Genomic DNA, 13,668 nt, shown 5'->3' on the forward strand with positions numbered 1-13,668 from the left:
GGTGCTCCATCGTGCTGGAAAATACATTGTTCTTCACCAAACTGTTGTTGGATTGTTGGAGGAAGTTGCTGTTGGAGGGTGTTTTGGTACCATTCTTTATTCATGGCTGTGTTTTTGGGCAAAATTGTGAGTGAGCCCACTCCCTTGGATGAGAAGCAACCCCACACATGAATGGTCTCAGGATGCTTTACTGTTGGCATGACACAGGACTGATGGTAGCGCTCACCTTTTCTTCTCCAGACAAGCCTTTTTCCTGATGCCCCAAACAATCGGAAAGAGGCTTCATCGGAGAATATGACTTTGCCCCAGTCCTCAGCAGTCCATTCACCATATTTTCTGCAGAAGATCAATCTGTCCCTGATGTTTTTTTTTGGAGAGAAGTGGCTTCTTTGCTGCCCTTCTTGACACCAGGCCATCTTCCAAAAGTCTTCGCCTCACTGTGCGTGCAGATGCGCTCACACCTGCCTGCTGCCATTCCTGAGCAAGCTCTGCACTGGTGGCACTCCGATCCCGCAGCTGAATCCTCTTTAGTAGACGATCCTGGCGCTTGCTGGACTTTCTTGGACGCCCTGAAGCCTTCTTAACAACAATTGAACCTCTTTCCTTGAAGTTCTTGATGATCCTATAAATTGTTGATTGAGGTGCAATCTTAGTAGCCACAATATCTTTGCCTGTGAAGCCATTTTTATGCAACGCAATGATGGCTGCACGCGTTTCTTTGCAGGTCACCATGGTTAACAATGGAAGAACAATGATTTCAAGCATCACCCTCTGGATGGGGGAAACCCTCAGCCGTGCGATGACAGAAGATAATGGTCGCTGTTAGGCCAGGACAGAAATCAGGGAGCAGGTCACCTCCTAATACATCCCTAATTCTGACTCCTAGCTGTATGAGCCAACCCTGATGGTAGGAGGGCTCATACTCCCACTCTCACCGCTCAGGGAAGCCCTGGACTAGGAGCAGGGTAAGACGACCTGTTCCTCCTAGACACGGACGAACAGGAGTCTCACAGGCCAAGCTGCAAGGAAAGGGGAACATGTACAGCATATGGCAATGGGAGGTAAGTGAAACAAGTACCACACCTTCCTGCCACAGACACACAGCCTAGAACCCATGTACAAGTGCTGCTGTCCACAACAACACAAACCGATACAACACACATCACACAGGAACCCAGGAAACCATAGCTGCAATAAACACAAAGAGACCATAGAAACATCTTCATAGCATCATACATAAACTTATGACCACAAGGGTGGCCCTCACTGGATAGATGGTATATGACCAGGAGGATGACTCCAGCATAACACATGGCTGGAGTACCCCTCAGATACAGGCATCCAGCGTAAGCTAAATAGCCCAAGTAGCCACAGACACACCCAGTGTTCACACACTAGGAAGGAAGTTAACCCTTCCAACACCAGGCAAGGGAAGAAAGCCACTTAAAGGGGAAGTGTACAAACAACATCACACTGCACCTGTTACCGCCGGCAATGACATGCGTGGCAACCATGTCCTGGGAGCCAGCCAGAAGGGCGAGACACTGCCACCACATGTACACAACAACACACGTTGCCACGGGCAAGCGCAAGTGAAGAAAAGTGTCACAATGCACACCATAGGCCATGACACCCTCCTTTTAACAGGTCAAGTCTGCCATTTTAACCCAATCAGCCTGACATAATGATCTCCAGCCTTCTGCTCGTCAACATTCTCACCTGAGTTAACAAGACGATTACTGAAATGATCTCAGCAGGTCCTTTAATGACAGCAATGAAATGCAGTGGAAAGGTTTTTTTGGGATTAAGTTAATTTCCATGGCAAAGAAGGACTATGCAATTCATCTGATCCCTCTTCATAACATTCTGGAGTATATGCAAATTGCTATTATAAAAACTTAAGCAGCAACTTTTCCAATTTCCCAAATTTATGTAATTCTCAAATCTTTTGGCCACGACTGTACGGGGCTGTGCTTGGAGAGATGCCGGGAGCTCCGGTGAGTGAGGCTACTCCCTGAAACAGCTGATTGGGGGAGGTGCCGGGATTTGGAACCCCACCAATGTGATAATGATGACCTATCCTGAGGATAGGTTATCATTATCAATTCCTGGATAATCCCTTTAAGAGGTGACATTTCCTTCTATCCTGCCTCCTATTCCTTCACTGCAAAGGTCGGCGCTCATTGTTTATTACCGCCTCCTGTCCCCCAATTATTGGTTATAAATCTGTGACAAGCACCATGCAATAACCAGTGATCACTCTCCTTTCCTAATGGGGATAGCGCTCATTGGTTAACTCTTTAATGACAAGACTTTTTTTGTGATTTAGCACACGTGGTGCTTTAGCAGTTGTAACTTTAATTTGAATTTGTTGGACTATCAAAATTTTTTTTATGCTTTTTAGCATTATTTTTTTTTAGCTTTATTTGGGGAAAACTGCATTTTTTCACAACTATAGCTTCTTATTCACCATAAATATGCAAGCCAACACCAAAATAAATAATAAAAATGTGTTCCCTATTTTGTGTTAGTTGCTCTGATAGATAACATAGTTTTGTGTGAATGGGGCAGTAATGGTGACGGTTTTGGTTGGCCTGAGCATTTTTATTTTGTTATTTTACTTGTATTTTATTTTTTTCAATATATTTTTGGCAAATAATATGTCCCCCAAGAGACCTCTGGGGGACAATAAAAATGTTTCTTTTGCTTTTAACAACTTTTCCACTGTAACTGGGGCATCGAAAGGGGAAACAGCCTCCTATGGGGGCATTGCACACAAGCAGAGCTAATCAGGGTCTGCTAAGACCCTGCAGCTCTCCTTTGCCTGAGATACCCAGGTATAGTGTAGTAGACATCTATGCATTGTGTAGTGTTCATTGGGAGCTATGCACCAAGCACAGGAGAAGGCACAAGCGGTACAAATTCACTTCTGTCTTCTCCTCGGGGTCCCTGGCTGTCACTGACAGCAGGCAATCAGCCCTGTTCCTGCTAGATTGCATGAGCTTTAAACCAGAGCTGTACAGCATTTGTGCTCAGAAACACCACTGATCACACAGGTAGAGGTTCAGCTATGTTTCTGTCCAGCATGACAGGGGCTGCAGGTTGTGCACCCCTGATCTAGTCTTGACATGGTGTCAAGACTACCTTACGAAATGGCCATTAAAACTGGAGCAATTGGAGTCCTTTTCTTTATTTTAGCCTTCATTTCCGGGTTCACGGTGCCTTTAAGATTCAAAGAACATGACTGATGAGATGAACACCCAGACAACGTTGAGCCTCATAATTAAGTCTTGCTCTGTTTCTATGACTTTTATGACAATAACGGGCTTGAGATGAGTAATTGTTTAAGGTTGATCGTTTTTATGGCAACTTCTTGACCTTGAAAAGTTGTTGCATGACGTTCTTCTGTAGAACTCCATTGTTTTCTACCTGGGGTTGGGTGAGGCATAAGTATGAGGAGGTCGAGAAAGTTATACAATCATACATTTAACCTTGTTGGTGGCTGATCTGTGGGTGTGTGACTTTTTATTCTATGGAATATAATGTAAGATATAATGTATAATGTAAGACATAAAAATCAGACATCATATAGCACATGACCATCTCTTTCTAACAAATCTAGAACCAGCCCTGTACCTCACATGGATCCAGAAATGTCTCCATTCATTGCTTTGCTAGATTTATTTTAAGCGCTCAGGGGGTGTGCCCCTTCTCGGGGGATGTATCCTTTCTGCTGCAGCTCTCTACCTATCACAGCACGGGGGGGGGGGGGGGGGGGCATGTCCTATACTGCAGTTGCCCTATATATGAATGTAAAATATATCTATACTGCAGTTCTCACATTAGGCTCCCCCTTCTCTTCCAAGGTTTACCCAACCTAAGTTGACATGGCACTCTGAGCCCTCATTCTTGAGTCCCCTGTGTGGGGGCATCTCTAGTTGATCCACATTAACCTCTGATGTGCTGGTCTATGCATTAAGACTTTGCTATTACAATATGGGTCCAGATGTTGTTCATAAATTGGTAAGATTCCAGAGTTCAGAAGATGAGGTTAGCAGCTCAGCACAATCTGACCGGTCTCCTACTGAAGCATCTGGCCCATTGACTGAACTGAGACACAGAGACAATTCTGAACTACATTCACAGAATTTATAAACTCAAAGTAGACATTTCCGTACAACACCAAGATGAGTAACACACCAGAAAAAACTGTGACGGGCAGGTGGGCAACAAGTGAATGATCCTGAGGGCTTATCACTTGGTTGAAGGCCAATTGCCTACATAACAATCATGACTTCCATCTCTCATATGTCATCTGCTAATGACCTGGTAGCCGCTCTGGAAACCAGATCTGGGGACCAAGAGTATGAAATAGGACATGAACAACTTCACATTCTGAGGGTCAAATTACAATATGAGGTGTGACCAATGTTCTTCCTTGACCCTAAGGAAGCAGAAGAAACTCAAAGGACTCATATGTGTTCAGGGCTTTCTCTTTTGTAGATATTTAGTCTAATTTTCTTTCTTTTGACTTTGTCCTTTTGCTCTAATCCATACGCCCGTGTGTGACTCTATCCGTTAACACTGCTGAATTCATTGTTAACCCTTTGACTGCTGCAGAGCACTGAATGTGTGGCCTTCCTCTCGGGCCACAACTTGGAGGTGGCTGCAAATTGTGTGTCTGGGTGGGTGGACGATGTTGGGGTGGGGGTGGGTTACTACCATAATGGGAGGTGAAAGGCTGGTTGATTGAGTGGAAATAGGTGAATCCCTTATCATTTAACACAGGTTACACATTGGCACATTGGGAATGGGTGGTACATGACACAACTCCAAAATATTTTTTGAGTGACTGGTAACTTAGTTTCAAGGCAATGTGCATCACTGGACAGGTTTGGTTCTGTTCATGTTTGAGTCCTATGTTTGGTGTAGAAGCTCAAAAAAGCCCCTTTTATTTATATATATATGTCAAATGTATTCATAGTGCGCCATTTACCTGACAGAGGCCAAATAAGCGTCCAATCTACTTTTCACATAATGTTTGTCATATGTGCTTTAGCGCTAAAAAGGAGGAGATGTAGTGGGAGAGAAAATTGACTTCTTCAGGGAGATACGTAGACAACTTTTTTGGCTATGGATTGACTGAAGGTCACTGGGACAATCAGGCTGTGCGCCAGCATCACATGCTTCCTGTCAGTGGGACATTTAAACAACCAGGGGCCTACGATTGGTCTTCCTGCCTCACAAGCTGTTATACTGGTCCTCTGAATTCCTGGATTACTGCCCCCCTGCTAATTTTGTGACCTTGATTCTGAATACTGATTCTGCCTCTGACATTATCTTCTGGTTTTGACCTTGCTTCTATGTTGACTCTGCATTTTTTTTACTTGTGCCTGTCTGTGCCTTACCTGTTGTGTCTGTCTTCCCCTTCTTCTCTTGGCTAGGTCCCAGGTCAGGGCAGGGGCATTGCTAGGGTCTGAAAACATCCAGGGCACAAGCCCACTGTGTTGAAATTGCACATTAAAGGCATGCTTAAAGGGGTGTTCTGGTTTACGCAGACTGCAGTCTTTATATAATACAACAGTCGATTGTAACTTTCTAATATCTGTTATGTTTCATTTCCTCACCACTGCAGAAATCTTTGCTTGGGCCCATTAATATTGATTGGACCTGGGCAACCCCACAGATCATCCCCCCACCCCCCTTGTACTTGTTCCGCTGATCCGCTACTTGCACGAGCATGAGTTCAGTCACTTCGGTGCGCAATCCCGTCCTGCGGCGCGTGACAGGATTGCGCACTGAAGTGACTGAACTCATGCCCGTGCAGCCCGCAAGTAGTGGATCAGCGGAACAAGTACAAGGAGGGTGGGGGGATGATCTGTGGGGTTGCCCAGGTCCAATCAATATTAAAGGGCCCTAGAATAGCCAAATAAAAAAATAAAATGCTACCAGGCCAGCATAACATTCGGCAACGCAAAATCACCGGTGGAGATTTTTGTGAAACCTGATGAAGGGGAAGTGTCAATCCCCGAAACGCGTTGTTTCTTTTATTCATGCGCTACCTTCAATAATTTATTTATTTACAAACCGGATTCCAAAAAAGTTGGGACACTATACAATTAGTGAATAAAAACTGAATGCAATGATGTGGAGGTGCCAACTTCTAATATTTTATTCAGAATAGAACATAAATCACGGAACAAAAGTTTAAACTGAGAAAATTTACCATTTTAAGGGAAAAATATGCTGAATCAGAATTTCATGGTGTCAACAAATCCCCAAAAAGTTGGGACAAGGCCATTTTCACCACTGTGTGGCATCTCCCCTTCTTCTTACAACACTCAACAGACGTCTGGGGACCGAGGAGACCAGTTTCTCAAGTTTAGAAATAGGAATGCTCTCCCATTCCTGTCTAATACAGGCCTCTAACTGTTCAATCGTCTTGGGCCTTCTTTGTTGCACCTTACTCTTTATGATGCTCCAAATGTTCTCTATAGGTGAAAGATCTGGACTGCAGACTGGCCATTTCAGTACCCGGATCCTTCTCCTACGCAGCCATGATGTTGTGATTGATGCAGAATGTGGTCTGGCATTATCTTGTTGAAAAATGCAGGGTCTTCCCTGAAAGAGATGACGTCTGGGTGGGAGCAGATGTTGTTCTAGAACCTGAATATATGTTTCTGCATTGATGGTGCCTTTCCAGACATGCAAGCTGCCCATGCCACACGCACTCATGCAACCCCATACCATCAGAGATGCAGGCTTCTGAACTGAGCGTTGATAACAACTTGGGTTGTCCTTGTCCTCTTTGGTCCGGATGACATGGCGTCCCAGATTTCCAAAAAGAACTTTGAATCGTGACTCGTCTGACCACAGAACAGTCTTCCATTTTGCCACACTCCATTTTAAATGATCCCTGGCCCAGTGAAAACGCCTGAGCTTGTGGATCTTGCTTAGAAATGGCTTCTTCTTTGCACTGTAGAGTTTCAGCTGGCAACGGCGGATGGCACGGTGGATTGTGTTCGCTGACAATGGTTTCTGGAAGTATTCCTGAGCCCATTCTGTGATTTCCTTTACAGTAGCATTCCTGTTTGTGGTGCAGTGTCGTTTAAGGGCCCGGAGATCACGGGCATCCAGTAGGGTTTTACGGCCTTGACCCTTACGCACAGAGATTGTTCCAGATTCTCTGAATCTTCGGATGATGTTATGTACAGTTGATGATGATAGATGCAAAGTCTTTGCACTTTTTCGCTGGGTAACACCTTTCTGATATTGCTCCACTATCTTTCTGCGCAACATTGTGGGAATTGGGGATCCTCTACCCATCTTGGCTTCTGGGAGACACTGCCACTCTGAGAAGCTCTTTTTTACCCAATCATGTTGCCAATTGACCTAATTAGTGTTAATTGGTCTTCCAGCTCTTCGTTATGCTCAAATTTACTTTTTCCAGCCTCTTATTGCTACTTGTCCCAACTTTTTTGGGATTTGTTGACACCGTGAAAATTTGAATCAACGTGATTTTCCTTTAAAATGATACATTTACTCGGATTAAACGTTTGATCTGTCATCTACGTTCTATTACAAATAAAATATTGACATTTGCCATCTCCACATCATTGCCTTCAGTTTTTATTCACAATTTGTTTAGTGTCCCAACTTTTTGGGAATCCGGTTTGTATAAAGACCGTCTCCACTGGTGATTTTGCGCCAAAGCAGAACCTCTTTTATTGCAAGTATCCTTTGGAGGACTGGACATCCTATCCAAAAGAAACTCATTTTGCGGCTGCAGTCCTGGTGAAAAGGTCTTACTTACACAAGTTTACAATAGGGTTGTGCCTATTACTAGCATAACCCCATAAAGTGAGCCTCCAGATTTCTCACTTCCTGTCTTCTCACTTCCTGTTTTCTCACCCTATTGTGCGCCCCTTTTCTCTTTCTTTCTCTATTCCCCTCATGTATTTGAGTGGAATCTAGACACGTTCAGTATTAAAAAGCATAACATTCGGGGCACTGGAGAAAACATCTGGGGCTCAAGCCCCGAATGTTTTGACCTAACGACGCCCCTGGGTCAGGGACTATCGACCAGTTGGGGGCTGTCATTTAGAGTGGATCGTCCAAAGGTAGAGATAGTGGTCTGAGTGGAAGTACAGGGCTGCACTATTCCCTACCTTTCATGACTGTTATGCAAGCAGGTGTGGACCCACTGCGCCACTGGCTGGCTATACTGTATACTACCTGGTCTTCACTAGAGCCTCTGATGGTGAGGATAGGATTGGGCCGTTAGGGTAGTTGCCAGGTGCCACTCCAGAGCAGTCCCTGAGTCAGTGGCAGCTGACCAGGGTGGTCAGAGATACCGGTGCAAGCACAGAGGGGAAGTACGTAGGCAGAGATCAAGTCCGTAAATGAAGTTCGAGATCAGATGCAGGCGGCAAACAGGCAAAATCCGATAATTACACAGCAAAGCAGAACTTGAAAAACACCTTCACTCATGGAACTAGACAAGTTAGTGACCATGAGTTTCTCAGGCATCTTCCTGGGGCAGGAAGGGCCTTTAAATACTCCCTGCAATCCAGCCATAGGCTGGTGAGACAGAGGGCGAGTACGTGCTGCCTCACAAGTGAGGAGAGACACACCCATGCAAGCCCTAACAACAGTCCAGGTCTCCAGCAGGAAGTAAACTCTGGCATGGAGCACAGATGCAACTGTTAAGCTACCTGTTGCCCGCGCTTGTCAGCACAGCGGATGTCAGCAGGAGGGAAAGAGGGAGCCCGTGTCGGTGAGTAGGGTCAGCAGCGCCGTCACGGACCGCTGGGCTAACAATGACACAAAATACTGTCACATATGCTTTAACACTGGAAGGGGAGAAGGAAATATAGACTACTCTGGGGGGGATACATAGATGACTTTTTTCAGGACAGAATCCTAGAAAGAGGAGGATATCATATTAAGTATTCCTAAAATACTTTATTTTGGGGGTCACTTTGAAAGGTACATGGTGATAAAGAACAGAAGCAACAGACTGGAAGCCGGTAAGATTGTAAACGTTTATTGTCCCATTCATTTACATTATTGCACATTTTGGTCAGATATGAATATAAATGAGCAAACAGAAAACTAGAGAGTCACCGATAGAAACATCTACCTTTTCCTTATGTACAACGCCATTGCAGGTCTTTCCTTTTGGACTTTGCTAACTTTGTACAGAACATTCAAAAGCCAAATCTGACAGAACATAAATTAATGGGCAGGATAAGCGGCTCACTATAGAGTAGGTTCATAGTAGCTGATCATAGGGTAGATATCGGACCCTGGAAAAGACATGCTGGCTTCACCTGAAGGATATTTTGCATGGAACCATCTTATTGACCCTTCTTGTGGGCATTTTTGATAATGGCATTTTTGAAAAGAGTCATTAGTGGAGTCTGACTGCGCTCAGGGGTCATGAATCCTCCATATCTTTTGTCTTTGGGTGGACCTTCCCATCGAAAATGATGCATTTTATACTTTCGATCTTTTTTATTTGGGCTTTCCATCAACATGCTGTCGTCCATGTCTTCTTCGGAGTTGGTATCGGGGTAGTCAAACTCTACAGACAACTCTCTTCTGTACTCTGTTGGGTAGATCTCCGATGACTCTTCCTCAGCATCGCTTGGGAAAACCTTAATAGGTCTCCTTTTTTTGCCGACTGGTTTACCCCATCGGAAGTGTTCCATAGAATATGACCTCTTATTGTCTTGCCTGTCCATAGCTTCTTCTTCCATGTTGCCATCTTGTGTGTTTTGGTTGTCATTAGTGGGGAACAGGTTAAATATGGGGTAGTTGGCTATATCTTCCCGTTTGTAACCTGCATTGTTGCTATCGCTACCGGTGCTATTCCTTCGGCCAAACTTATTCCAGCGGAAGTGGCTCATGACATACTTCCTGATGTTTTCAGAGAGTGGTTGCATGTGTCCATTCCCAGGAAACACTGGTGACTCTGCAGACAGGTCCATCTTGCAGGCTTTAATACATTCCTGATGAAAACAAGAACTGTTACAATGGTGATGGTAAGATTTACAGGAGCTATGTGTGTGATGCAAAGTTGAGATGAAGGTTCAAACTGTGTCAGCAAGGCATTTCTTCAGGGACATATGTAACACCCCAGACCACTCCTGCACCCTGCTACTGTCTTTATTGGGCTAACACAATGTCATCTATGTATTCTGTTCCAGGTTCACCACAATGTGCATCTATAATATTGTTATGTAAACTGTTATAAATATAATTTACCTGGTTTACCAGCAGGTGGCAGCAAATATGGCAGATCTATCCTTACCATTCCATTCTCCCCCCTTTTGGGCAGAAGTGGGCGAGTCCTGCTTGGTACCAGAAGGAGTTGGGGCAGTTCTAGAGGATTCCGGTTCAGACTCCATGTTGGAGCTGACAGGACACTAACCTATTCCTTGGCTGAAATTAAGTCAGACTAAAGAGTGGAGTGCAGCATAAAGAAGGAATCAAAGTCATTAGGCTAGCCTGTCAGTACAGCAGAGAGAAATAGATAAAGCAGAGTTGAGTTTTCCTGCCAGTTCATGCTAAAGCCTGCTGGAACCAAGACAAAGCCTGAAAACTGTTTGAAGAAGCGTTTATTCAAGTAAAGCTGCCCTTGAACTTCATCTCAGGGTGTGTACTAAAGTTATTCTTTCAAATCCCTCAATTATTCCCCCTATTTATTGCTTCGGAGCTAAAGCCTGGGGTCCAGCTGTATCCAGGTAGGAGCACCGTGACACACATAAAGAGACATTAAGGCCACATCACACCACTCGGCATTCCTACTAAACCTGGCACGCGATATAGAGGGCAATGGGCGGTGGCGCCCCTTTGCACATAGACATAGGTGATGCAGAGGTTGCAGTCTCACCTAGACCATTGTGCCTGATGGAGCCCAAATGTCCTTCTACCACATGAGGAGACACAAGTAGGCTTTACTTTATGCCTCTGCATTTCTCAAATATATATGGCAGTAGATGGGATATATGGCATATTACAATGGCTGTAGGGTTGCATGTAGGTCACGGTGGACTATAGATGATGGGATTTATGGCAGTAGATTAACATGGCTCTGCAGAGGTATTTAGTTCATGATGGACTATAGATGATGGGATATGAGGCACCGGTTTTCAATGACTCTTTCAATGACCATGGTCTAAAGACGATTCTTACCAGTATCCCATCCTCGCTGCTCAGATCTGCACATTTACCGCTCTCCCAGCACTGACTTTTGACCTCACCGACGTGAAATATAAATGCCCCGAGTATTGTCAGGATACATCTCCACCCTGGCTGCAACATTCTCAGGAAGGATGGCTGAAAAGAGACAATATGAGAAACATGATTGAACTTTGCAGTGATCTCCATAATTAGAAATTGCTGTAAAGAAATGTTTTGGAGCAAACAATAAAACCTCTCAGGGCATAAAGAAAGACAAAAACTTTATATTTTCTTGCACAAAGCTGGTCATGACTTCTGATAGCATCCTCCTATGGTTATTCAGTTAATTGGGAATTGGAGCATCTACGGCGATGATGTAAGTACATACCTGGTCAACCAGTGAAACGATGTTGCATCAGTATACTTAGGCTGAGGAAACTTCTTCTCAATGCTCAGCTAACATGGTGGATTGTTTTTTTTTTAGGGTCAAGGTCTTGCTATAAATTGCAAATTCAGGATGTGGTTTGTGGCTAATGAGTTTTCATGCATAACATTGGAAGTGAGTTTAATTTTGAGAAGGACCATGGTTTGGAAGGGATGTAGAGTCATATCTAGGGTTTGAGTAGATTTTAGGAAAAATGGTCTTAAGTTTAACTCAAGTTCCACTTATGAACCACATTTGTGGCCTATAATTCTTGCCTTATAAGGTTCATGGCTTTACATTGAAAGGGCAACTCTCTCGTGATCTAGGAGACACTAGGAAACTAAAAGGTGGACATATCTTGACTGATATCAAAAGGTTTATTTCACTATGCTCAGTAGATGTTTGGGGCAAGCAAGGGAAGGGCATCATAAATCAGAAAGGTCAGATCGGGATCTACATATGGCTATCAGAAGAAGGATGTGTTGATATGAAGGACTTCAAGTGAAGCTGCAACATTTTGACATCATTGAGTAACAGAATTGTATGTTTCCACACTAAGAAACTTTGGGAATTGCACCAATAATTGAAAATTGACTAGTATCCTAAATATCCATGATGCAGAAATTCTTGAGGGGACAGGTTCAATCATAACTCACATTGCCTTACAAATTTCTTTCTACATTGACTTCAGTCACGAGTGAAGTCTTCTTAAAAAGGGTCGTCCACTTTGGACAATCTCTTTTGTTTGATGAATTAAAATAAACTCATTACAGGGTCTCATACTAGCGCTCATTGGTTAGGGTACCAGGCAAGTGTTCAATTTCCCTTCAGTGCCTCCGCAGGTTATGTGAAGCATTCTACGGTCCTCCAAAGTAAGAGAAGCTCTTTGCTGCCGCTCTTCACTCTGACTAAAAGATGAGGCTCTTCAAAAGGGAACTCAGAATTTCCTAATAGGGTATTTGAAATATGTTTTCTAAATTGGAGAACCCCTTTAAGGATAACTTCTATGGATATGAAACCACTGGGAGGTAACGGTCATCTTAAAAAAATTGTGTGATAATCATTGCAAAAGGAAGGTTAGCCAAACACAGGACTAGAACAGAACTTGACATCTCCATTCAGAATATCATTATAAAAGAATGTGAATGATAATATAGCAAACTTCAAGGATGGCACAGTAGAGAATAATAATATGACTTAATCCTCATACATTCAATATACTTGTGTACAGACTGAAATCATGAGACCGTGAGGACTATAAGGAAAGGATTAGAGGTCAAGGTCTTACATACAAGCAAGCACTATCTACTGCTATGGCCCGCTTGGAGAGATGGGGCTCAACTCAGTTCCTCTGCATTGAGGTTGACAATTGGCCCAAGGGTCAAGGATAGGGTATGGAGGGTGGAATGAACAACAGAATCCTCTGTCCTCAATGGCTAAACCCTTGCACCATAAAGTTGGCCATACACTGTAGATAGCTGTTGGGTGAAACGTCATGCAGCCGACACCTGTTCCTCCTAAATCCACAATATATATCTCAAGATGGAAAAAAAAAACTATCAGACTCTTCAGGTGTTGGCTTAACTCCAGGGGAACAAAGTATGAGACATGTTGGATCCTTCTTCTGAGTTGGGTGATCCCCATACACATTAGGTAGTCGTCTGGTCCGGTCGTTACCATCAGGTTCAGCCAACTTTCATCTAATGTGTATGGCCACCGTAAGTAGTTTTACTATAGGGTTGGTTCTCTTTTATTTATGCCACTGATCTAAAATAGAATAATTCAATCAAAATCAACAATGGAAGGAAAACTGGGGCCAAAAATTAGGGACCAGATCTGAACACAGGAAGCAGCATTCGAGCCTACTGGATGGTTTCATTTCCTTTGAACTATAATTGTTTTGTAACCTACTGTGCGTGGTTTATTCGGCACCATAGACCCTTTGTGTCCTCGCACAATTAAAAGTACAGCAGAGCTCCGACAATGAAATGTTGTCCCAACCCAGATGACACTGCCAGGTAGTTACCACCGAGTAGTAAGTGCCTTTTATGAAGGGA

General features: G+C 43.8%; 1 protein-coding gene across 1 annotated transcript; it reads right to left on the reverse strand.

The window, feature by feature from the left end:
- Positions 1–9,359: 9,359 nt before the first annotated feature.
- On the reverse strand, positions 9,360–11,328 carry POMC (proopiomelanocortin). The gene is made up of 2 exons (XM_044292435.1): positions 11,200–11,328; positions 9,360–10,013 (listed from the first exon to the last, which is right to left on the reverse strand). The coding sequence occupies exons 1-2, from the start codon at positions 11,326–11,328 to the stop codon at positions 9,360–9,362; spliced, it is 783 nt and encodes a 260-aa protein (XP_044148370.1).
- Between the last annotated feature and the right edge of the window lie 2,340 nt (positions 11,329–13,668).

The sequence above is a fragment of the Bufo gargarizans genome, chromosome 4 (assembly GCF_014858855.1).
Source record: "Bufo gargarizans isolate SCDJY-AF-19 chromosome 4, ASM1485885v1, whole genome shotgun sequence".
In the NCBI taxonomy this organism is placed as follows: Eukaryota; Metazoa; Chordata; class Amphibia; order Anura; family Bufonidae; genus Bufo; species Bufo gargarizans.